This window comes from Balaenoptera ricei, chromosome 19 (genome assembly GCF_028023285.1).
Source record: "Balaenoptera ricei isolate mBalRic1 chromosome 19, mBalRic1.hap2, whole genome shotgun sequence".
NCBI classification, from domain to species: domain Eukaryota; kingdom Metazoa; phylum Chordata; class Mammalia; order Artiodactyla; family Balaenopteridae; genus Balaenoptera; species Balaenoptera ricei.
The window spans coordinates 62,008,084-62,034,190 of NC_082657.1; the positions used below are offsets into that span (position 1 = coordinate 62,008,084).

A 26,107-nucleotide genomic window follows, 5' to 3' on the forward strand; every position below is an offset into this window, starting at 1 on the left:
GTGAAGGCGGTGCCAACCATGGGAAACATCCAAAGACCCTCCGAGATCCACCCACCACCCCCAGCTCAAGCCCCACGTGAACGCTGCCAGCCCCTAACCTGGGTCGAGTGCACCACTGGAACCTGCTTTTTCAAAAGCCCGATTGCCTTTAGGCCTCGGACAACGACATCAGCCTTTTTGAATCCTCGCCTACAAGTTAACTGGTTGGAAGTTTCCCTCCTGAGCTGGCTGACCGTCTGCCAGGAAGGGGAGCGGCCAGTGCCGGGTTTGCGCACAGAACCGCCGCTGTCCCTACACCTCACCTACTGACATCAAGAGCTGGCTGAGCACGGGTCAGACTGGGAGACCTCTGCACGACCGGCTGTGCGGATGGCAAGCCCTCACCCTTCGTTGCCGCTGACCTGCCTGGCGTCACCCAGGCCACTGCCAGCTAGACAGACCCCACCCACAGGCCCGGGGGCCCCGCCTGACACCAGAGACAGAGGCCAACGTGAACACAGCCAAGAGAGCAGGGTTATTTTAGTCACTGTTAGTGGAAACCATGCGTAGGCCAGACACTAGAGGCAGAACAGCATTTAGTTTGAGACTGGTTTTTAATCAGAAGTGCTCATCTTCGATCTGTGTGCGCTTTACAACGCTGGGGGCCTCAGACGGAGACGGTCCCTTAGCTCTGGGTAAAATACGCATTTTCTTGATTTTATTTAAACAATGATGAAACCTAGAGAAAAACAGCCTAGCCCAGCTGTCCTCCGTTTTCACGGTCCTCAAGGCTTTGCGGCCAGTTGTCACCGTTGGGGACGGCCACGCTTGGCACGAGAGAAGAACAGCCGCGTTGTGAGAGGGAGGGAGGAGCCTCAAGCTCTAAGGCTCAGTCCTTCGAGAGACGCAGGAGCTGGGACCACGTCCCCACCCAACCCCGGGTCCTGCTGGAAGGGTCTGGGAGGCGGGCCTCTGTGCCTCGGACGAGACGGCCGACAGCGCCCGGCGTGCCCAGGGCAGCCCCACGGAGCCTCCGGGGAGGCCCAGTCTGCGTGTCAAGGCCATGCCCAGAGCTTGCTGCTTCTGTGATTCTGGGAGCAAAGGAAGGCCAGAGTCGCCAAATGTGCTGAAGCGGGGGTGGTGGGGGGTTGTTATTTTAGAAAAGGGCCGGTCAGGGAGAACGCTATCACGAGACACAGGCCACGTTTCATGGGACACCTCAGGTTGGTCTCTACATGAAGGCACCACAAAGCTGCCCCTTCCCTGGGGCCCCCGCCCCCAGTGTGAGGGCTCAGCGGGGTCCAGCCGACAAGGACGAGCAACTGGGAAGGAAGAGAGTCCGTGCACGCCGGGAAGCCACACGCCCTGGTAAGCAGTGCAGCCTGGAGGGAGGGCTGAACAGAACTCCAGCAGGTCTGTGCACGGGCACATGGGGCCCCGCTCTTCAGGAGACAGCAAGATCAGCGCTCACAGGGGTCCCCAAATGCAGGGGTCAACATGACACAGGGGCAATGCCAGCAGAAGGGTCAGCGCCAAGGGTCTGCATGCTGGAGGCTCCCCGAGGGTCCTGGTCTCCAAAGTGCGTTCCCTACGTGCAGCGTCCAGAAAGCCCCCCCACCTCCCCACAAAGGGACGTCACGCTCACCTGGCACAACCCCTTCTGCTGCTCCGCCCCTCTCAAGAGCGGCACCTGTGTAAACCAAGCAGGAGGAACAGACGCAGGTCATCTCAGAGGGTGCCCTGTCCTGGTTCTGAGACCAGCGGCTGCAGCTCAGGGTCTGACACCAGTGAGTGCGGGGCAGGGGCAGGGCGTGAACTAAGTGAATGCCTGTCTGAAGTGCTGCAGTGAAGGTCTAGGTTCTAAAGCCTGAGAGAGGCCGGGCAGGCACACGGCACCGCAAGGATCGGGGTCGGGTGGTGCTCGCAGGGCCTCCGAGCTGCTGGAAGGCCTGCGGTGGCGTTCCCTAGTGACCCGTATCATTGGCCCCATTTCACTGATTTGGAAACTGAGATCAGGGTGAAATGCCTTTGTCCAAAATCCAAGCAAGTCGGTAGAGAAGTGGGTCCCAAGCCCGACTCCCTGGAGCTCATATTCCACACACAGTGCCCCCCCCGCCCAGGCTGCGTCGAAGTCACCAAGGCCCTCTGGCTCACCTCCTGCAGGGGGACGGTGGAGCCCACACACCTCACCCATGACCCCTTCCACAGGCTGGAGGCAACAGACTCTGTTGCGTTGTGAACCTCCCTGGAGGAGGATTTTGTTTTCCCTAGAAAATGGCCAATTTCTCCAGTTCAGTCACCTACGTGCCCTGCAGCCCGTCCTCTAAGTCGGTTGGTTCTGGTTCTGTTGTTTGTTTCAGACATGCTCAGCTTTCCCCTTGCTCCTGGCAGATATGTGGGCGCCCGCGGAAAGCGTCTGGGGAGGCCGCGCCGAGGCTCCTACAAGGAGGTGGGTGTCCCGGTCAGAGGCCGCGTCTCCTGAGCGCACGCCGCTGCCCTCCCAGCCCGGGCCGCCCGCCGCGGGGGAGTGGGCCCTCAGGAGGCGAGGGACTGGATGTTCTTGAGCATTTCCTCGAAGGCCTGCGGGGACGGGGCGTCCGCATTCCGGAAGGCAGCCTGGACCCTGCTGTACAGGCTGAAGGACTTCAGCTCCAGCCAGATGAACCCAAAGCGATCCTCGTCGAACAGGACGAAGACCCCGGGGGTGCGCTCGGGGCTGGTGAAGCCGTGGCCGGCGATGAGGCCCGTGCCGTAGAAACTGAACAAGGACAAGAGGGAAAGCGCGGGGAGAGGGGATGAGCGGGGCCTCGAAGGCACGTGCTGGCCCAAGCCCATCACCCGTGGTCCTGGACGTTCTGGAACATTCTCCCTTCCACCTCCAGGCCACTTCCACCATCTGCCAGCAGCTCTGCACAGAGGTGGGGCCCTGCGCCTTCGGGGAGGCCGGCATTCACCCCACACAGTTGGGCTCACCCTGCCGACCACTGCTCTCTCTCTACCAGCTCACCCAACGAAAGGACGAGGGTCCCAGGCAGCCCCACCTCGTATCTCTATCCAAAAGTACATGTCTTTATGATGCAGACCCAGGTAACAGAAATCTCAATCCCTGGGACAGTTAGGTCCACGTATGAACAACTCAAATGTAATCAATAATGATTTATCGGCATGCAACTGACATTAATCAGAAGCAGAACTTTCAAATACCCATTACAGCCAAGTTTTGAGACTCAGGCTGTAATATGTTTCTTTCTTTCTTGCAAAGAACAGGTGACGAGGAGTTAGGGGCTGGCCTGAACCTCCCAATGCGCGGAATGGTGCATGGGACGCCCACCTCTGCCCACCATGCTGAGGCTCCGCCTGGCGGGAGGGGGACAGCAGCCCTGCGCCTGAGGGCCCGTGGCTCAGAGAGTTTCGGGAGCGGGGGGGCACCAAGCTTAGATACACAGAGACGTGTGCTGCGCAGGCACTGTGGCAGTGCCAGAGAACGCATGTGCCCCTCCTGGCCGAGCCCCTGATGTTTAGCACCGGGTGGAGGACCATCCCGTGACACAGCCGGGGGCTGGGCCAGAGCTTCCAGGCCGGCGCTGCCAGAGGGCTCTGAGCTGGCCCTGAGATGCTGAAAGTTGTCAAGCTTCCCAGGGATAACAAAGCCTTTTCCTTTATGACCTTTCAAAAATTCATACATTCACTATGTGTACATCTCCCTCCAGAAAACCCAAATTCAGCCTCTTTTATCACCACCGTATTAACATGGAGAAAAGGTAATGAATTTTTTCCATCAAGTCCACGCAGACGCCTAAATTCCCTTTGGGGAGCTCGGCGTGCGCCCACCTACATGTGAAAAGCCAAGGAGACCAATGCGGGCACAAGGGAGGCAGCAGATGGCCCAGAGGTAAAGAAAGAAACCTTCACACGTAACGTGACAAAGGCAGAGACAAGTCGGCTGTAATAATCTGCCAGGGGACTGACAGGTTCCTCCCTCAATGAACCCCGAGGTGACTGTCCATGAGAACTCTCTATGGCAATGGAATGTTCTAGACCTGCACTGTCCAACACACGAGTGGCTACTGAGCACTTGAAATATGACCAGTGTGACCAAGGACCTGAATTTTTCATTTTATTCTCTGTAATTAAACTAAACAGCCCTGGAGTGCAGGGGACTGGGGCAGGGCGTGCATCTCTAAGACAGGACCGTGCAAACAGCACGCCAAGCGAGGAGCTGGCAGCAGCGGGCAGGCTCTGTCCCAGACCGGGGCCCACGGCCTCTGCGGGGAGGCTGTTAGAGCCAGGGAGAAACCACACGAAGAAATGAGGAGGCGGTGAGACCCCAGGACAGGCCTTCCCTGCAAGGTCGTCCAGGACGCTCCGAGCAGGCTTTCCAGGGGACGCGCGGGGAGGGACGCCACGGCCTGCTTTCAGCACCGCCCGACGTCTCACCTGTCTGCCTGTCTACCTTTGACCTTAGCGGCTGTGCGGTGAGAGGCGCTGGGGAGGAGGCCCCCTGCCTGGCAGCTGAGGCCCCCAGAGGGGTGAGGGGACAGGAGCCTCACAGTCTGCTCGGCCCGAGCTGGGACCCGGCCCAAGTAGGCAGAGCTTCCCCACCGGTGCAGGGCCCCCAACACGGGGTCGGCCCCACCCCAGGCCACCTCCCTGCTGGCCGGGCAGAGCCCCGCTCCGGGAAGCCCCGTCCTGCCTGCCCCGCGGCATCCTTACCACATCCTGCAGGTCCGGGGATAGTCCTCGTTCCTCGAGCTCACGCCCACCGGCAGCACAAACGGCTGCCCCTGCCCCGACTGGGCGGGCGGCTCAGCCGCGGCCTCGGCCCCTCCATCCCCGGGCCACTTGGCCTGCTCGGCGGGTGGCTCCGCGCAGGGCTGAGGGCTCTGCCGGCCGAGGCCCTCGGCGTCCTCGGGCCCACCTTCCTGCTGCTGCTCCTGGCGCACCTGCTCGCGCACCTCCAGGACGATGCGCGAGAGCTCGTTAAAGTCGCGGAGGCTCTCAATGTCGGGCAGGTGGATGCGGTGCCTGAGGTCGATCTCTACCGTCTGCTGCCCAGCAGGGATGTTGGGGTCACCCTGCGGAGCCAGCGGGCGGCGGTCAGCAGGCCCAGAGACCGCAGCCTCCAGCCCTGGTCACACCTCCGGCCGAGGGCGCTCGCTCAGCCTTCCTACTGATTTGGCGGCAACCCCTCACAAGTCAGAAGATCTCAGAAGCCCTTAGAAAGCAGCGCCCAGCGCAGGCAGCCTTCTGTGAAGGACCTCTGAGGATAGGGGACAACAGCACCCACGAGCGACCCTGGGAGGGCCCGCGGGCACATCTGCAACCAGAGACCTCAGGTGGGAGCCGGCCTGCGTGACAGCTGAAGAGGTGCACGGCCCGGAGAGGTCCATGGACCCTCCCCGGTCAGATGGGGGCAGGCCGGAAATGCCAGCCCAGACTGTCTGCCTGGAACACGAAAGCTCCCCAGCATGAACCTGGGAGAATGCCCAGGCCCCGCGGCCTGGTCCCAGGCCTTCGTCCACAAGGAGCCCGGCCGACGGAGCTGCGAGCAGTGCCCTGTGAGGACCAGGAAGAGGCCTGCTCTGCGCCTCCGCAGAGACTCCCCCAACACCTGCACAGCGACAGGCGAGCACGTGAATAGCAGCCCCTAGAGCGGGTGACAGAGGGCCTGTCATCCGGGACCCCCACTCAGCTCAGAAATCCTCCCAGTGCGTTCCCGAGCTGCTGAAGCCAGGACGGGCCACGGGGGCCGAGTGCTAATGCAGAGGGTGTCCACCATGGCCGCACCTCAGGGTCACCCAGGGAGCTCCTGGAGCCCCTCACCCGGCCCACCCCCATTAAATCAGAATCTCTGGGATGGGGCCCCAGCATCAGTGTCTCCTCCACCTCCCCAGGGATCCAGGGTGTGGCCAGGGCTGAGAGCCGTGTGGTAAGGCTGCCTTGGAAACGTCCAGAATCGCCGGGGGATCTTGTGGAAGGCAGGCCCTGGATCAGCAGGTCTGGGTGGGGCCTGCGTTCCCAGCAAGCTCCCCGGGGAAGCAGTGCCAGGTCCGGGGCCCACACTGAGCAGCCAGGGCGCGGCCCGAGTCACACTACACCATGCCCATCTGATGGGGTCCACACGGTGCTGGGCCTGCCAAGGCAGCCCCTGGACTCACCGTGATCTTCGTGCCCCTGGCATGCTTCCCGTGGAAGCTGAGCATGACGATCTCCAGGCCGTGGCTGCCATAGGTGCCCTTGAAGAGGCCAGGCCTGATCAGGTCGTCTGGGTGGCTGGGCGGGAGGTAGATGCGGCGGTAGGTCAGGCAGTTGCTGCAGGGGGAGCGGGCAGCATGAGAGCTCGGCCACAGAGCCGCACGGGAGCAGGGGCAGGAGTACAGAGCTCATGCACCTCCGGCCATGCTGCATAGGGCGGGCTGGGCAGGGTGGCCCAGGGCAGCCAGGGTTAGCTCCCCACCAGGCCAGTGGGGAGCAGGGGCACCCCGTCGTTCCTGAGCTACGCTCCCCCCAACTCACATGTGCACAGCACACCTCACACCTTCTCCATCACCCTGGGGCAGGGACCCCTGAGACTGCAAAGGGGCTAAACAGGGGCCATGGGACAGGGTCCGGAGGCAAGGGCATGGCAGCAAGGAGGCTAAGAGGCCCCACAGGTGGACGTGGGAAAGCAACTATGAGGCTCTAACACACAGGCCAGGCCCGTGACAGCACACGGCTGGTGGGTGATGATAGTCCAACAGACAGAAAATGGACACCGAGGTGGGCCAGGAGACAGGGAGTGTGCTCACAGTACCCTGAGAAAAGGACCATGTTCACAGCACCCACCGGGAGAGAGACCATGTTCACAGTGCCTGAGGGAAGGACCATGTTCACAGTACCCAGAGAGAGGGGCTGTGCACACAGCACCCACCGGGAGAGAGACTGTGTTCACAGTACCCAGAGAGAGGGGCTGTGCACACAGCACCCACCGGGAGAGAGACCATGTTCACAGTACCCAGAGAGAGGGGCTGTGCACACAGCACCCACCGGGAGAGAGACCATGTTCACAGTGCCTGAGGGAAGGACCATGTTCACAGTACCCAGAGAGGGGCTGTGCACACAGCACCCACCGGGAGAGAGACCATGTTCACAGTGCCTGAGACAGAGGCTGCTCACACCCAGCGAGGGGCTGCACTTACTCGTACTGACTGGTGTAGATGAACTTCATCAGGATGAGCTCCTGCATGTGCTCGTGGAAAATGTCCTCCAGCGTCCGCCCCCATTCTTCCCTCAGCCACGTGCGGAATTCCTTCAAGAGAACACAGGTCACGAAAACCGCCACAACACTAGGGCTCGGAGAGGCTGTGATGCTGGGTGCATGGGATGAAGACAGAGGTCGGGCAGGACGGAGGGGAGCTGCTGTGTGTTTGGTCTCCCAGCTCCTGGCCTCCCTTCCTGTTGAGGCGTGGCACCAGGGGCTCTGGTCCCTGCTTTCCCCGACTTCAATAGGAAGGAAGCGCGGGGACCGTGGGGGTCCTTCGGGGAGGATGGGGCCGCAGCCCGTGTCGAGAGCGCCTAGGAGGCAGCTGTGCAAGCCTCACTTCTGTGCCACCCACACAGGTGGCATCTACACTGAGCCTGGTTCTCAGGTTTCTGGGGGAGTGGGCACAGCAGACCCCCATGCCGGCCGAGTCAGCAGAACTGCTTTCTGCAGCCACCAGTGAGGAACAGGATAGGGACAGGCGGGGCAGAGAGTGTAGGTGGATTTTCCTTTTTAAAATGTGCCTTCACTGGGATTGACATATACACACTACTATATATAAAATAGATAACTAATAAGGACCTACTGTATAGCACAGGGAACTCTACTCAATACTCTGTAATGACCTATATATGGGAAAAGAATTTTTAAAAGTGTGGATATATGCACATGTATAACTGATTCACTTTGTACACCACATTGTAACACCACACTGTAAATCAACTATACTTCAATAAAAAATTTTTTAAATAAAATAAAATAAAATGTGCCTTCACAGTTATGTTCAGTAAGTATATTTATAAAAAGAAAACTTTTATAAACACCTCATTCGCACAGCCCAATAATTCATTATGGAATCGAACAATGAAGGATATTTAGTGCTTAACAGTTTCATTCTGTACACTTAACATAACTAATCCACAGCTCTGAGATCCTAACTCAACACAGTGTTTCTAATGAATATATAGAATTAGCTCTACAAACAGAAGCAAAAGGAATTTACAAAAAAAAAGCTACAATCTGTCAATTGCTTTAATATGTTACTGCCCAATCCCTGGCAAAGAAGATAAATTACTAGTGACTGAAATAAACAACTATTAGAACTATAAGGTCAATATATAAAATTAACTGAATTTTTGTATACTAGCAGCACAAAAGTGGAAAGTAAAAAAAACTTAAAAATCCTACTTACAACAGCCTCAAAAGACATAGGACTTAGGAATAAACATTACAAAACACGCGTGATACCTCTACTCCGAAAACCACTAGATGCTGCTGAAAGGCGGGGGAAGAGGCCTACAGAGCAGAGGCACCTGCGAACTGGGAGACTCGGTATTAGGTCAGCAACTGTCTCCAAACTGATCTACAGACTCAACATCAGGCCAATTGTAATCCCACCATGCTTTCTGTAGAAACTGACAAGCTGATTCTGGAATTCGTTTGGAACATCCAGAGCAATCTTGCAAGAGAACAAGGTTGGAGGATGTACACTAGCGTGCACTGTGACCCACTACAAGACGACAGTAACCAAGATGGTACCTGAGCAAGAGGGCAGAACTAAAGAGAGAGCCTGGAGGGAGTTCCCTGGTGGCCTAGTGGTTACGATTCCAGGCTTTTGCTGCCATGGCCTGGGTTCGATCCCTGGTCGGGGAACTGAGATGCCGCAAGCCGTGCAGCCAAAAAAGAGAAAGAGAGAGAGAGAGAGCCTGGCAACACCCACGTGTCTCAGGAGTGGACTTTCGATCACAGCGTCCAAGCCACCCCCCAGGGAAAGAAAGTCTTTTACACAAATGGTGCTCGAACAACTGCACAACCACAGGGAGCAAAGGAGCCCCGATCCCCACCTCACACCACACACAGGAACCATTCAAGATGGGTCACAGACCGAAAAGTAAAGTGAAGCTACCAAACTTCTAAAAAGAAGAGAGAGAGAGAGAGAGAGACTCTCTTTGCAACTGGAGGGTAAGCAAAGTTTTTTAAGACACAGAAAACAATAACCACTAAGGAAAAAACTTGACAAATTAGACTTCACCCAAATCAAAACCTTCCACTTAAGTGGCTTAACTCATGAAGGATAGGCCCTTAAAAAAAAATCAAATAGAGAAATAACAGATAAAAATGGAAGTAAAAGAATGTAGTGATTTCAGTGTTGCCATGGTGCATAATCAGACTTGAGCTAAATACCATGAAGCTGGCCTGTGAACAGTCATAATCTTATTTACTCTGCATGAGAAGGTCAGTCATTAAGACTACCAAGCAGACCCAATTACTCAGAACAAATGTGCTTACTATGAAATTATCTTACCAGATATGTATCCACAAGGAAAAACACAGGGGCCTAGAACATATCAGACAAGAGTAAGTCCACTATGGACCCAGGGCTCGTCCACCACGGCCAACACCGCCCCATCACTGCTTCACTCTGCACAGCGGCCTAGGAGCTGGGTGCTAACATCTTCCCTGTTCTACAGAGGTTTAGGGCTTGGAAAAGTCAACAGACCTTTCCAGAGCCACCCAGCTAGCAGGTGGCAGAATTAAACCTAACCAAAGGCCACGTGCCATCCGGTCTCATCTCTGCCAGGGCCAACGCCAGGGCTGGCAGGAACGCAGTGAGGCGGGGGGCTCACGTGCCCTGGTGGGCTGTAAACGGGCACCAGCAAACGGACAGCATGTGAAGAGAATCTGGAATACCTTCAGGGCCTTTTACCCAATTCCACTTCTGTACAATCCAAAACCACAACGTTTTTGCAGAGTTCAGGCAGTGGGTCACAGTAATAATGCCCGGCATCTCTCCTGGGCGGCTCCGACCAGGCCTGGCACTAAGTCATTCACCTGCAGCGTCTTACTCAACCCTCCAGAATGACTCGGCACCGCAGGTAACCTCACGGCCCCGTTTTACAGACAAGGGCTGAGGCTCCCAGAGGCTAAGTCACTGAGGCACATGGTCAGGAGGGTAACAGGGGAATATCTGACCACAAACCCCAAGTCCAACTGCAGGACGGTCACACACCTACAGTCATTACATCGCAGCAGATGACAGATGGAACGCTGCATTAAAAATAAAGTTTGTAGGGACTTTCCTGGCAGTCCAGTGGTTAGGACTCCACACTTCCACTGCAGGGGGCGCGGGTTCAATCCCTGGTCGGGGAACTAAGATCCTGCGTGCTGCGCAGCATGGCCGAAAAAAAAAAAAAGTTTGTAAAGAATTCTAATGAGACTGGGAAATGTTTCTGGAATAACGGTTAAGCTAAAAAAAAAAAGAAAAACTACCCAAATTAGATAGTTAGACTGCAATTACATCGCAAAGGCTGAAGGAAACTCGAAGGGATGATGGAGGACGGGCGCGGAGGCCGCTCCCCGTGGGGCTGTGTCAGCACTCTTCTCCCTCCCGACTCTGAGGATTTCGTAGCTGACGATGACGAGGTATCATTTCAGGCGTGTGGCGAGGAAGGACAGAAGACAAAGGAAAGCAAAATGAAAGCCACTTGTGTGCAACTGGGGAGTCCAGCGCCAGAGCCTTTCCGCAGGGCCGAGCACACCGCAGGCAGGGCCAGGCAGGGCCAGGCCACGCGCCCTTCCCTATCTCTGCTCCTCCTCACAGCGCCCCCCACCCCAGATTTCCAGAAGCCTCAGGCTGCAGGGCCTGGACGGGAGGGGGCAGGGAGGGAAGATGGTGGCTCAGCCACGCCATCATCCAGGAAGAAGAGCAGGCAGCGTCTGCCGCGGGAGCCAGAGAGCAGACGCACGGCCGGGGTCCGGGCGGGCGAAGGCCTGAGCTGCTCTCAAAGGCCCAGGAGGTGAAGCTGCAGTTTGAGCAGCACAGGGAGGGCCCCCAGGAGGGGCACGTAAGGAGCAAGCAGGACACCCCGGTCCTGAGGGGCCAGATCCCGCCGCAGGACGTGGCCGTGGAAGGTGCACAAAGCTGGCAGAAGTCCCAGAACTGGGGACTGGGACGGGGAGCGGGGTGGTTGGCAAGGCCTCAGGACGCAGCTTATGCAGAGCTGGCCCTGGGTGCTGGCGAGGGGACCACAGCCAGCACGGTCTGCAGGGGCTGGGGCGGGCATCTCCACATCGCTCCACAGTACCAAGGACAGCCTTCTGCCTGGGGACGGTGACAAGCAAGGCCCGTGCACCTTCCTACCCTCCTAGGCCACCAGGAGTCCTCCGTTCCCTTGGGAAGCACCCCTGTGGCCCAGAATTTTAGTGACTATCAACCATCAGAGCACAGAGGAGCCCGGAATCCGGGGCTGAGACTTTCACCTCTTCTTCAGAGCTGTCAGGACACACGGCAGTGCCCACCTCACGGCTCCTCCTCTCCCCCTGGAGCCTGAAGCCACGCTCTGGGTCTGAAAGGCTCAGCTAGAGAGTGAAGATGTTTCAGGCTGACACAGGAATCCATGGGAGAACCCGTCCCCCAGTCCCCCAGCTCCCCCCTTGGAGGGCGAGAGGGAGGGAGACGGGAGACAGAGCACAAGGAGCCAGCAAAGAGGCCCCGGGCAGCTGAGATGGACAGAGCGACCGTGCCTCAGACAGCCAGCCCCCTGCCCCCATGACTCTCGGATGGATCCCTCGGCACCTCAGGCAGCCCGGCCCCTGCTCTGCCTGCAGACGCGCGGCATCTCCCCACCCCAGCCCGGCAGGAGTCCCAAGTCCACTATTGAATGATTCCGAGGCCTAGAGAGAAAAGAAAGGCTCCCCAGTTCTAGAAGCCAGCGAAAGACTGCTCCTAAAGCCAAAGACAGCACAAAAAATGTTAGACCAAGCCCGTTCATCAATGCAGAAGTCCTAAATAAAACAGGATCAAAGAGCATCCAGGAGCAAAGAGAACTGTACCCCACGATCAAACAAGACCTCTTCTCACGGCTTCGAAGTGGTTAGAAATCTACTAACGTAAGTCATCACGTTACTAGATTAAGGGGAAAAAAATCACCTGATGGTTTCCACAGATGCTCAAAAAAACTGGTAAATTCAACATCATTTCTCAATTAAAACAAACAAAGCCCTCTTAATAAAACACGAATAAACAGCTCCATCCCTAGCATAATAATGTATATCTTGACCCCAAGGCCACCTTGCTGCCTCATGACAGGACCATGTGAACCACACTCACCACTAGACAAGGGTGTTGTCCTCACCACAAGGGGTCAAGGAAGAAGGAAATGTCATTATTTGCAGATAATCAGTATTATCCTGGAAAACTCAAGGTAATCAACTCAAAGATGCTCATAAATGAAACAGAATTCAGTAAGATGGGTGGGTACAAAATTAATATGCAACAGCTTTTATATATAAAATCACCAGCTGAAAGATATGAGAGCCAAGAGTCCATTTACAACAGCAACAAAAGACCAGATGCTTTACAACAAACTTGCAAGATCTACCTGAAGAAAATCAAATTCAGATGGCAGCACAGGACAAAGATGGCATTTTGAATCGTAGAGAAAATCTGGATCACTCAGCACCAGTGCTGGGGTGACTGAAGGGTACCTGTACTATAGCCAAGGCGGGCTGAAGCTCACTCTACAGAATAAACCCACAGAACCAGCAATAAATGTGGGAAACAAACGCATGAAAATGAAAACACGAGCTCGTCTGTAAGTATAATTTCAAAGTGGGGAAAGGATTTTAAGATGACATCAAACTAAGAAGCTATTAAGGAAGGGGAACTCCCTGGCGGTCCAGTGGTTAGGACTCTGCGCTTTCACTACCGAGAGCCCAAGTTTGATCCCTGGTCGGGGAGCTAAGATCCCACAAGCCACACAGTGTGGCCAAAAAAAAAAGGAAAAGACAGATACATCTGCAAATACAAAAATTAAAAACTAAATTCCACAAGTGAAAACATACCTCATATCAAACAAAGACAAAAGAATGAAGGAGGAAAAAATATTTCCTCGTATCTTGAAGGGTTCACGTCCTCCCAGGATGAAAGCTCCTACAAATCAATTAGAAACATAACACCACCAAACAGAACCAGGCAAAGGATATGAACACAGATTTCACAGAAAAGGAACCACAGGACACTAACCTTAGCCTCAGACACAACAGAAATGCAAATTAACCACCAAAGTCAGGATTCCAACAAAGCATTTTATTCTCACCTTAACTTCTAGGTGTTTTTCTAGTTTCCACAAGGAGCATGTTATTACCCTCACAATGAGAAAAAATACCATTCCGTCTCCAAATTGGTGAGGCCACACACGGTAGTTGGCTCACAGGAACTTTCTCTGATCCCAGAGTGCGTATTTCCAGAAATCCATGACACGGCCCTTTTAAGGTCTCAACAGCTGAGGAGGTTCTATTCTTGGAAAATATGTTGTTGACGTGTTTCACTTAAACGTGGACTTGGAGCAGCCACTGATGTGTATGTGGTTGTATGTGAGACCGTGAATGACAGTGTTATTAGGGAAGGAAGCATGTCATCACCAGCATCTTCACATACCATGCATTTGGGAAAACAAGGGCCTCGTTCACCCTCAACAGATTCCAAGCAGCACGTGTGTACTCTCCATCTGCGCTGTCTCCCCGCAGACCCCTGGCTACCAGGGACCCAGCAGACTCAGAAACGCTAAGAGATGCACCCGACAAATAAACGCAAGCTGCAACGAGCATCCTGTATTTAAAGGTCCGAGGTTTTCCTAAGAATGTTTCGAGATGGTGGTGTAACTAAAACTCAAAGGCAATATGAGATTACTTGTGCGGAAATGAAACCCAAAGACACTCACGCAGGCTCACCCACCACTTGGCTGTGACCTGGGAACCTCCACCACGGGGTTCATGCCAATAAAGGCCTCTGGTCTCCCTGCAATTCACATCCAGGAAGAGACCCCACCGCCCACGGGCCTCTTGTCAAAGGGGCGACGGAGAACCAGGTAGAGGACTATTTCTACTCGGCCCGTTCATCCTGGCGGCGGTGGGGACTCAGAACCTGGGCCCAGCACACACGCCCACAGCGCCAGCACGATCCCGGAAGGCGGCCCTCCCTTCAAACCACCCACCCTCTCGGCTGCCCCGCAGGACAGGAGGGTCCGGCCTCACCTCCTGCCTCCCACCAGACATCCTGTGGTGGTCCGTCTGGTTGCACTTGGTGGAGAACTCGTCCTTCTTCACGACCTTGAGTGTCCACAGCAAGGAGAAAGGGTAACGAGTCAGCCCCTAACCGCCACCACAGCAGGCGTGCACCAGTCCCTCCCGCACCCATGCACCCCACTCGTCTACAGGAGCCCCAGAGGCCGCCAGATCGCGGTCGGTCTAAGAAGGAAGGCTGGAGCCCCCCCTGAGCACACGCTTCCCTCCCAGGGGGCCAGGCGTCGCTGTCCCCCGGGGCGTCCGAGAGCAGCACAAAGGGGCTGGCGCTCTCCTACTGAGACAGAGAACAGGCTTGCTCGCGGGCTGGCCACCTGCCAGGCCCACATCCGAGAGCAGAACGTCTGGTTCCAAGCTGATGCCCTTGCGAAGATGAGAAAAAGGAACAGTGAGGAACCTCGCTTGGAAGCACAACTGGTTCTAAGCAGAGGCAGAATCAGGGGAGGCTCCAGCAAGTGAGTCTCTGAGGAGCGACAGTGGCACAAACAGCGCACAGAAGGGCCGCGCCAGGGCCCGCTTCCCGTTCCTGCTGACCGGCGTGGGCGCGGTGCACAGCTGGGAAGACCCTGGCAAACCGCGGGCAGCAGGCCCGGGAAGAAGTGAGGAGACCCAGCCCCTTACCTGCACACGCTGCCCCGCCTGCTCACCTGGACGTGGCCATTGTGGGGCCCCCTGTGGCCGTACATGCACTCCACCGTGGCCGACTTCCTCTCCATCAGGTGGATTCGGAACAAGGGCTTGAACCGCATCGGGTCGTCCACATGAGGGTCGTGGGGAGGCAGGTACATCCAGCCAATGATGAACAAGCCATCCACCTGTGCAGAGGTGCACACACGGGTGAGGGGGAGGCGGAGGCTCAGCATCCGCACCCCCCAGATCACCACGAGGACCATTCCCGTCTCCACACTTCGGTCCCGCGGGGACCTTGGGGCCCCATCTAGCGCAGCAGGACGAGCACGGCCCCGCCCACCAGTGTGTGTTAATCGAAAAGTGGTTTACGCAATATGAAACATGGTGACTAAAGTTGATAACACTGCTATATCACTGAAATCTACTAAGAAATAGAACTCAGTGCTCTCCCCACCCCTCAAAAAAAAAATAAAAATGTGAGGTGATGGGTACGTTAATTAAGTAGACGGGAGAATCCTTCCACTGTGTACTCGTACATCAAATCAGATCACCACAATGTACATTTTATATATTTTACAGTTTTGTCAATTATACCTAAGTAAAGCTGAAAAAGTAACTAAATATTTTAATAGAAAATATAGTGGTTAGCCCCGAATCCGAGCAAGCCTTTTAGAGAGAACTTCCAGCTATGAAGTGGGGGTGGGTAGGCGCCGGGAGAACAAGCTAAAAGACATAAGAAAGAAGCAGGAATGATCCAGAAAGTGCGACACCCAATAGGGCAACTGACCAGACGAAAACAGGGGTGCTGCTTTCCACAGAAGAGACTCAGGAGGCAAAACAAACCAGGCAGCACGAGGGCCTGGTTAGATCCTCATGTGAACAAGCCAGCTGTCGAAGGCAGTTCTGAGACAGTCAGGAAGCCTCAAATGTGGACTGTGACTCAGGTAATCCAGGAATTACTGCCACTGCTGTGAGGTGTGATCAGGACCTCACATGTGTGGGAACGTGGGAAACACCCACATGGTTAGAGACCCACACTGAAGTACAAACATGAACTGACACGGGCCTGGGATTTGCTTTAAAATACTGAAAAGAAAAGGCAAAGGGGCAGAGACAGACACCGTAAACCTGGCGCACTACGGCCAACCTCTGAGTCCAGGAGGTGGGCGTCTGTGGGCGTTCACCCTGCCATTCCCGCTACCCTTGTATGGTTCAAAATGGCATATGATAAAAGTGGTGATCAGGTCAAAGGAGGGGGCAGTCCCCTGGCACGTTCTCAGTGGAGGGGAGGGGGTGGCCTCTGTAGCCCAGTTGGGATGCCCCAGCAGTCGCTCCTGCCTTCCTGGGGGAGCCTGGGTCCACAGGTTTCGGCTCTGGCGACAGAGGAGAGAACTTTATCGCTAACCATCTGAGACAAGAGCCAATTGGCGGTGTTCTGTCATGGGCTCCGTTTTCCCCTAATTATCCCCTGCTTTCAGAAGCCTTTTTTTTCTTTTTTTAACTCTACTACTCACTGCCAGTAAGACAAACAATTATTACCCTCCCCGACTAAAAGAAAGGAAAGAACCTGCCCACGCTGGGAGCTGTCTGTCTTGGCCCCTGTGAGAATGTTCTAAAAGCAAGGCTTCCCCAGTGATATTAAACATAACAAATGTAAAGCAAGTTTCTTAACAGATGTTTCCACCAAATTACAAAGAATATGAAGCAATATTTATCCCTGCCCAAACCCCACCTGGTGAGCAAAATACAGAGTGACGAAGTAACCAGAGTCACCCCGTGGCCTACGTGAACCTGGCTCGGGGGAGGCCACAATGAGGCTCCCTGGGGGCCCCAACGGCCACAGCGAGGCAGATCCGCGAGCCATGACACGAGCTGCGGCCAGTCCCCTGGACTCGGCTTCTGGCCTGCCGAGCACGTGTGCAGCGCCGGCCAAAGGGCACCTGGCTGTGTTTTCCCTGCACCATCAGCTACGGCAACATCGAGGCCAGGCCCCTGCCCAGAGCTCAGCAAGTACAATGGCCCCACTCAGGTCCCGGCTTCTGTCCCAGAGGCACCACTCGTGCCTGGCAAGAGCACCGGCGAGGGCTGCATCCTGCTAGACGCCAACACCAGTTAAACCCAAGAAAAGTCAGATCTGAGTTTCTCAAATGGACCCAAAAATGAGCAGCTATTCTTATATGCTTCTAGGCAAGTGACCAAGAAGCATATAAAAATTAAAACCAGAAGACTTTTCTCCTGGCTACGACCAAGGAGCTTGTATCAAACAGCCCCTCCTGCTGAGACCAGCTATAAAGACTGAATAAAGTAAAGTTAAAATGCTGCTTGTAGACCTCAGGGGGCAAGCCTGAAGAGAAGAGACAGACACCTGCCATGACACCAAGCCTACGCCACTTGGTCCCCGGGTGGAGCAGGCCTGGCATGGGCTTTCTGTCTAGGGCCAGCCTCCGAGGGCCCCACACGGCCTCCTTTGCTTTGCTCAGCCTGCAGACCCCTGACTTGGGGCAACGAACCAGTGCACAAACCAACACTGGAGTGTCCCGGGGGTGTGAAGGCCGATGGCCCTCAGTGTCCAAGAGGCAGGGACCGGGGAAGGCATCCCGTCATCACGAAGTCCATGGATGTGGCAGAAGCCAAGAGCCACTTAAAATGAATCTCTGCTTGTTTAGAAAATAAAATCTGGCCCAATGAGTCTTTGTGAACCACTGGCCTGCCCCCTGCAGGGAGGACGCAGTCCCATCCGCAAGAGCCCAGGCCCGACGCTCTGGGACTTACCACCACGTTCAGCAGTCCTCCATACGGCCCGATATCTGGCTGCCACAGTCCCAAAATGTGTCTGTATCGGTGAAGCACTACAGGGAAAGAGAGAGGACAGGACTTCATTGTAGAGCCAGCTGATCTTCACTTTACAGTCAATAATCAGAGGAAAGGGCATGAGGAAGAGGAGGAGGGACGTGTGAAGAAATCCCTCACGAAGGCTCATAACAGAGCCTTGCAAACAAATGTGGATTCAAGCAAATCTTACAAGTGTCTAAATCATTCTAAGAGTAAAAATGTAACAGACAACTGGGTCATTTTGAAACCCAGCCTCTGCGTATCAGCTCCAATGACAAGGAACTGCTGCCTCGAAGGACGTGCAGTGGGCGCCCTTGTGAAGCAGTGAACCTCCCCTCCCATCAGTCTACACAACGGAGGAGGTGTGGGATTCTTTACCGGGGCAGAGTCCGAAACATCATGGGGCTGTAGAGTAAGATTTAATTGGGTCATCTGTCTTTCTTTTAAACACACACACACACACACACACACACACACACACACACACTCCCCCGTATTTCAAAAGCAGTGCATGTATATTCATTGAGGGCACCGGGAGAAAAGGGCACCTAATGCCGACCAGAGACCCCACTGCATGGCCATGGCCAGCGCAGTAAATGCCCTGGGAAGAGTCCTTCGCTTCCATTTCCTCTGCACGTGTATTTGTTGAGTGGACAGTGAACAAATGAAAGAATGAGCAAACTGCACAAAGAAGACAACCAGCTCATGCAGGGCCCTGCCTGCCAGCTTCAGGGTCTGGGGTCTCTCTGCAGCCAGTGTGTGGTGGTAAAGTTTATATGTCAACTGGACTTGGCCATGGGGGGACCAGACATTCTTAGTCAAACATTATTCTGGTGTGTCTGTGCTCCCGGATGAGATTAACATTTAAATCTGTGGAAAGAGAAAGCAGATTGCCCTCCCTAGTGTGGTGGGCCTTGTCCAATCAGTTGAAGGCCAGAGCAGAAGAAGGCTGGTGCTCCCACCAGTAAGGAGACGCTCCTCCTGCCTGGCTGCAGGCTGGGACATCAGTCTTTTCTAACTTCGAACTCTAACTAAATCATGGGCTCTTCCTGAAGAGGAGAAAAAGGCTAACCCTCCCACAAATACAGGGGAATTTTCTCCTGCCTGACTGCGTTGAGCTGGGACATTGGTCTTTTCCAGCCTCTGGATTCGAACTGAAACATGGGCTCTTGTGGGGTCTGGAGGCTGCCGGATTTCGGACTGGGACTACACCATCAGCTCCTGTGGGTCTCCAGCCTGCTGACTGGAGATCCTGGGACTTGTCAGCCTCCATAGCTGTGCGATCTAATTCCTTATAATAATCTCTTTATATACGAAGAAATTGGTTCTGTGTCTGAAAACCCGGGCGAATACCCAGTGGGAGCCATGGACGGTCTCCAAGTGCTGGAGCTGCATCATCACAACAGACTTCAGGAAGGAAGACCAAGCAGCAGGGCCCAGAGGGACCTGAGCCCAGACAGCAGCTCTCCAGCCACCACTTGGTCTGGGGTACAGGGAAGAAGAATGTGAGGCCAGAACCATCCCAAGCCTGCAGGGCATGCAGACGGCTGGTGGGAAACTACCAACTGTTCCCCAAGGTTTCAGCCTAAAGACACACTTCTCTAAATGAGCCTTGATGGTCTGCAGGGCACCTGCCACTCATGCCGTGTGCAATCCTCTGAGTCGGTTTACAAGACACACATTAAAGTCAGTGGTTATTTTATGGCCATACCCTGATGGGTTTTGTGTTTGTTAAACCAGCAATAATAAGCAGGGTCAGGAGCCATAAACAAATGCTGAACTCAGACAGTGCAACACACACTCAGGTGTTTAGGGGTGAAATCGACTGATGGCTGCCAGTTACCTTGAAATGCATCGCAAAACAGGACGGACGGAGGGACGGGTGTATGGGAGTGAAGTGGAGCAGGGCGCTACGGAATCGGGTAAATGGGTGTTCACTGTACAATTCTTTCTACTTTTCTGTGTGTTTTTAAAATTTCACGATAAAATAGTGGAGAAAAAATTAAATGGGCCCATACAGCATGGTCTTCTCTTGTCTCCCCTCCCCTCATCTCCCAACTTGACTGCTGGCAACATCTGGTTCTTTCCAAGATCAATCAATCTGATTTCGAAGCCCCTGGAAAGACTGTTCAAAGAATATGCGACAGACTCAGCAATTCCCAAAGGGGAGTTCCTTGTTTTGCTTTAAAAGCAGCATCTCTTTGAAATAAAAGTTCAGCCTCCCATGTGTGCTTAGAGCAGCAACTGTCTCTGGATTTTAAGCTCTGTGCCCGTTAGAAGACTCGGGTGTGCCCCTCGCTCCCCCTGACACCACGCTGGCTTGCCCAGCCTGGGCCCACCCAGGACAATCCGAGGGGAAGTCAGAGACCATCGTCATCAGGCAGACTGTGAGGCACGCGGTTTCCTAAGGCCACGTGACACCTGTGTTTCATAACGTATTCTTTAAGAAGTCGCAGAGTTAGTCCGGCAGAAGTGACCTGAAAGACTCAACAAGTCCAGGCAGCACTCAGACAGAAGGAGTCCACTGGAGTCGCACGAAACTCTAGGTGTCAGGAGTGGGAGGGCAGCCTGTCCGCACGGCGACCTTCTGTGCCCGGGGCCTGCTGGGGAGGGCAGCTCTGAGGCGTCACCACCACAGGAGGTAAGGAGCACGATGAGCTCGGGCAGCGGCCCCTGTGCTCTCCTCTGACCCGCACCCGGACCCTGCCTAGGGCACACAAGGGGCCTGCGGGCTTAAGACAGAATCCACGGCACCTCCTGGCCCAGGCGCTGACCACACCCCAGGGCTCCTTGCCTGGAAGAAGATCCCAGCTCAACAAGCCCTCCCGACGCTGTTTCCAAACAACCACTGACCATGCAGGAGAGTAAACGGGATTAAGTCCCAATGACACCGGATTAGGTGCAGACGGCAGGCTTTGGACCTAAGACAGCAAGTGGACTGGGTCAGACCCTTCGGGTGCTTTCCTGTCAGAGGCAGGTGTGCTCAAAGGTCCCAGCTCTTAGGAGACCACAGAAGACAGGCATTCGTGGGCAAGGGGACCCAAATACCAGAGAACCACACTTAAACTCAGTCAGAATAACGACAACACTCCTGCTCTCAGCCCCACGAAGCAGGACTTGGGCCTTCCAGAATGAACACCAGCTCAGAGACTCTTCCAACCATTGATCCCCAAGGTCAGCATGGCTGTGTTCAGAAAACCATCCCTGGCTCTAACGCAACCCTCCTACTCCCCAAAATAGGAACAATAGTCCAAGATGGCTAAGGGACGGCTCAGCTCAGGAGCTAACAGGAAAAGGGTCCTAGTCAGGGTTCTCTTCTGCCAACAGGAAGGGTCACTTAACAAGCCAAGTGGGAAACTCCGACACACTGGACAACACCCAACCCAAAAGACCCAACTCTCCTTGCACAGCATGCTCTGATACTGAGCAGTCGCTTCCCTGCTGTCCTACCAGCAGCTGCCATTGCCCACCACACTCGGGACAGCGGCCCACCACCCAGCAAGGCCGTAACATCACCACATCTGTCGCTGCAGAACTGAGGTTTCTTGCCCAAAGGAAAATCATACAACTAATGGTATCTCCTGCCACTTGCGAGAAGCTGTTGGTAATTAGAATAAAATCAGAGGAGGGAACAGTTCCAAACTCATTCTATGAGGCGGCATTACCCTGATACTAAAACCAGACACAGACAGTACGAGAAAAAAAAATTGCAGGCCAATATTCCTGATGAACATAGATGCAAAAATCCTCAACAAAATATCAGCAAACCAAAATGGATCATAAACCATGATCAAGTGGGATTTATCCCAGGGATGCAAGGATGGTGCAACATCCACAAATCAATCAATGTACTGCACCACATTTACAAAATGAAGGCTGAAAAAATCACATGATCATCTCAATACATGCAGAAAAGGCTTTTGACAAAATTCAACATCCATTTATGACAAATGGGTATGGAGAGAATGTACCTCAACACAGTAAAGGCCATGTATGACAAACCCACAGCCAGTATCACACTCAAAATGAAAAGCTGAAATCTTTTGAAAGACAAGGATACCCACTCTCCCCACTTTCATTCAATGTAGGATTGGAAGTCCTAGCCAGAGCAATTAGGCAAGAAAAAGAAATAAAAGGTATTCAAATTGAAAAAGAAGAAGTAAGACAGTCACTATTTGCAGATGACATGATACTATATATAGAAAATCCTAAGGACACCACCAAAAAGCTATTAGAGCTAATAAATGAATTCAGTAACGTTGCAGGATACAAAATCAATACACAGAACAAAATCAGGAGAAACATTCCAAAGACACGTAATCAGCAGAGGGTCTCTCCTCTCTCAGACGTACATACCGTTGGTGCCCCACTGCCCTTTCCAGGAGCACCCTTCTGTTTTATTCTTACCAATGGTCTCCTTCCTTCCTCAGTAACCATCCTGCAATGTGTTCCTGGCTCCACTTGGCAGACTGGACTTTGGAGGGGCCTTCCCCTCCAAAGACTCTACCCTGTGTTATCTGCACCTGAGGATTAAAAGTGGTCTGTCCGTCTCCTCACCAGTGGGGGAGGGGGGATCCACCAAATTCCTCGTATCTACTCGAGCAATCTCAAGCACTGCCAAGATGCTGGGTATGAACCTCAAAACCCAGAGCCCTACAGGGACACGACGTTATTTTTAACTTCAAAGTGCACTCGGACACTCACCAACGATTAGCACACACAGACACATGTCAGACCCGTCGTAAAGGCAATATATCCCCTAGGACACTCCCAACGCTTTACAGACATGGATTATCAAGACTCTCAGGAAGCTGCATACACACACCAAGAGCAGCTGATCTGGGCCACAAGGCTGTGGGGAGATATCTCTTGGGTCCAAGGGAACGTGGCCCAGAGGACTTCAGGGGACCAGGGGACACGAGGCCCCACGGCTCTAGGAAGAGCACAAGTGGATGAGGAACAGCCCCAGGGCCTCGTTCCTTACAAGCCAGTCGTCACAGCACACGTCTCTGGAGCTTTGGTGAGTGTCAGAGGATGAATTCCGAGGTGCCCTCGGTTAGGACACACTAGGACAGTGGAACACAGAACACCTGGGCATACAGAGGTTTCAAATTCAGTTGAAACTGTTTTTTTTTTTCATGCATGTAAGTTTTTCCCTGATGTTTTAGGAGACCATCCAGGTAACAGACCAGTCCACAGAGAAAGGCAACCAATGCTGACAACTGGTTATTTTTATTATGTTTTCTAGATCTTTCAAGTTTTCTACTGTATTTTTATAACTACACTCACACCTCAACGGGACAGTAGTCCCCAATTAAAACAAGTCTGCAATACAGCTACAAGCAACTGGGGGGCATCACAGTATGTGGCTCTAGTCCAGACACTCTGGACGTGGTCTCCTAGAAGCATGGTAGAAAGTCTGGACTCAGGACTTGTCCTCATCAGCTGCAGGAAGCTTCTGCCCACCGCTTGGGGACAAAAAGAACACCCCCCAAAACAACTCTAGGTGCTTCCTAGGTCCCGGCCACCCCCAGAGGTGGGTCAGAATTCCACACTAGCCCTATGGTATTAAGTTCCAGATGGGCTGTTGTTCCAGAAGAAGCCTGTGACAGCCGTGTGACATAATGGACCTCTAAGTGCTTGTCTGCTTGTATCGAAAAGCCCGCGGCACCCAGTTCCCGTCAGCACAACCAGTGTCATTGATCCGCTGTTCTCATCAATACCCGCTACGTCACCGTCTCTCCCGTGGGGCTGGAGAAGGCACCGGGGCTCACTGACTGCTCAGCAGGGACAGCAGCGCAGTCCATGACAAAACGTTCTAGAGAGCCTACTGCCGAGACGGCAGGGAAAAGAACAGAACTCGCGTCCTCATAACCAGCCAGCCCAGCCCCCGATTTGTGGTGATCGCTCCCACACCCATCCCCCCGGGCCCTGGGTGACACACAAGGTGGGTTTGTTAGCCCAGACACCACCCCAAAGCATGCTGCCCACACCCGGGCAGCCCCGTCCGGACCCCAGGATAACCCCCTGAGTAAAACGGGACCAGCCAGCACATGGCAGCTAGGTGGCTGGAGTCCGATGGGGGTTAGGAGAAAATCCACAAACAACTCTATTTCCTCTACTCTGAGTAGGTTTTGTTAGAAACTGTGCACTTCCTTTTTTTTTTAAAAGATCTTTTTTGATGTGGACCAGTTTTAAAGTCTTTATTGACTTTGTTACAATATCGCTTCCGCTTTATGTTTCGGGTTTTTTGGCCGCTAGGCATGTGGGATCTTAGCTCCCTGACCAGGGATTGAACCCAAGCCCCCTGCATTGGAAGGTGAAGTCCTAACCGCTGGACCACCAGGGAAGTCCCGAAACCGTGCACCTCTAAGACTCAGGAGTGGGTCTGCTCCACGGCGGCAACGCTGACATGAGGAGCACTCGGGGGGTGGAGTAAAGAGCAGAAGGGGTGTCCCTGTGCTTCTCGAAACGTAAAAACAGCTTTCAGGACTTCCCTGGTGGCTCAGTGGTTAAGAATCCACCTGCCAACGCAGGGGACACGGGTTTGATCCCTGGTCCGGGAAGCTCCAACATGCCACAGAGCAACTAAGCCCACGAGCCACAACTACTGAAGCCTGTGCACCCTAGAGCCCGCAGGCCGCAACTACTGAGCCCACGTGCCGCAACTACTGAAGCCGCGCACCTAGAGCCCATGCTCCACGACAACAGAAGCCACCGCAATGAGAAGCCCGTGCACTGCAATGAAGAGTAGCCCCCGCTTGCTGCAACTAGAGAAAGCCCGCGCGCAGCAACGAAGACCCAACGCAGCCAAAAATAAGTAAATAAAATTAATAACTTAAAGAAAAAAAAAAAAGAGCTTTCAGTGCATCTCGGCTCAACCCAATAAAAGGCAGGGACAGCATTCATCACCTATGGAATGTGGCTTAGAAAATTTCCAGAGCTCAAGTAATGCCAATCGAAGGAGGAATCAGGACCTAAATAATCAACTGTTTCTACACACTTTTGTTGTGTGTGTGTACGTAAACTTTTTGAATTGACATATGCTGTGAAAACGTGATTGACTAATAAAGCCTAGATGTGAATGCTTATGTTCCATTCTGGAATAGAAAGGTTTTTGAGGCTTCTACTCTGTCTCAAGAAGCGATAAATGTTAAAATGCACAGCAACGTGGTGATCTTGCTTGGTACAATCCAAAAACCCAAAGCTGCTGCGGACACCCAGCCCGTCTGTGCAGCTGCCCTGGGGTCGCCGCTCAAGAGTGACCCTGGTTGTGCCAAGCCACGGAGGACGCTGCAGCAAAGTGAGAACCAGCAAAAGCCAACGAGGTCAGCTCGCTCTCGGCACCAAAGCTGTCTCGTGCTGTGAGTGAGAGGCCCTATCCATGCAGCTTCTCGGTCTTGCTCGCCCACAAAAGCGGAAGCCAGCAGGAGATACGTACGGCAGGTGTAAACATCTCTGTATTCCATGTGCTCGTAATCGGGAAGAATTTTCATGAAACGGCCCGACTTCACACGAGGGTTTATACCTGAACAGACACAGCAGGGAAAGGGCTGAAGATGGTTCTGCCTTCTCGACTGTAGAAACCATTTTCACAGGACTCAACACCTGTCCCTTACCGACATCACACGCTTCCCTACATCCTCGACCCCCAGAACCTTGGGAGGCAAGCGGTTGCCAAGGAGGCCGGCCTGGCCAGAAGGAATCGTGGTGACAGGTGTTCCTGTCAGTCAGTGATCCACACCAGGAACTCATGATGGCAGGCCCGCTCGGGACCCCCTCCGGGCTCTCTCCCCATCACCCACCACAATCAGCGGGGCTCACCGAGGTGGGAGGGCAGAGGTCGCAGCTCACAGATATTTGGGGTGACTGTGTAGGGAACCCTGTGCCCCAACTAGGATCCCCAGCTTGCCCGCTGCACATCTGGCATTGTCCTTCACCTGTTGCGTGTGTTTTGTTTTTGACAAAGGACAGTGTTTGCCAGCCTCCTAACTCAATCAGACCCCTTCACCCCTGGATTGAGGTAGCTGACTCTACCATCTAAGCAGGAACTAGGGGCGACTGTCTTCTACCACCTATTCCAGAAGCTAAGTGATTTTCTCCTGGATAAGGCCTTCAAAGCAAATTCACAAAAACACAGTTCCTGCACTGTGAAAATGAAAACTGAAGCTCGCTTTGGCCGGGGCAGATCAAACACTCTGGGGTGCTGATAACAGATAATATGAATCAGTCTCTGGATTTGACAACCATGTTCAAGGGGTTGAGAACCAGCAGTCAAAGAAGTCTCCAGATGTCCTCCTTTGCCTGTGACCTCGCCGTGGCCCTTGTCCCCTCTCCCTGGCC

At 53.9% G+C, this 26,107-nt stretch overlaps 1 protein-coding gene across 2 annotated transcripts in view; it reads right to left on the reverse strand.

The window, feature by feature from the left end:
* Nucleotides 1-574: 574 nt before the first annotated feature.
* The window catches only part of FBXO31 (F-box protein 31), a 42,587-nt gene continuing 17,054 nt past the window's right edge, over nucleotides 575-26,107 (reverse strand). The window contains exons 3-10 of one of the 2 annotated variants that reach the window (XM_059905882.1): nucleotides 25,206-25,292; nucleotides 17,705-17,781; nucleotides 14,950-15,117; nucleotides 14,255-14,329; nucleotides 7,158-7,267; nucleotides 6,138-6,291; nucleotides 4,693-5,054; nucleotides 575-2,737 (exon numbers count right to left, since the gene is read on the reverse strand). In XM_059905882.1, coding sequence (XP_059761865.1) covers nucleotides 2,515-2,737; nucleotides 4,693-5,054; nucleotides 6,138-6,291; nucleotides 7,158-7,267; nucleotides 14,255-14,329; nucleotides 14,950-15,117; nucleotides 17,705-17,781; nucleotides 25,206-25,292 — 1,256 coding nt within the window. In that variant the 3' untranslated portion in view covers nucleotides 575-2,514. The remainder of the gene's footprint in view (nucleotides 2,738-4,692; nucleotides 5,055-6,137; nucleotides 6,292-7,157; nucleotides 7,268-14,254; nucleotides 14,330-14,949; nucleotides 15,118-17,704; nucleotides 17,782-25,205; nucleotides 25,293-26,107) is intronic. The other variant, XM_059905883.1, reaches the window with a different exon arrangement.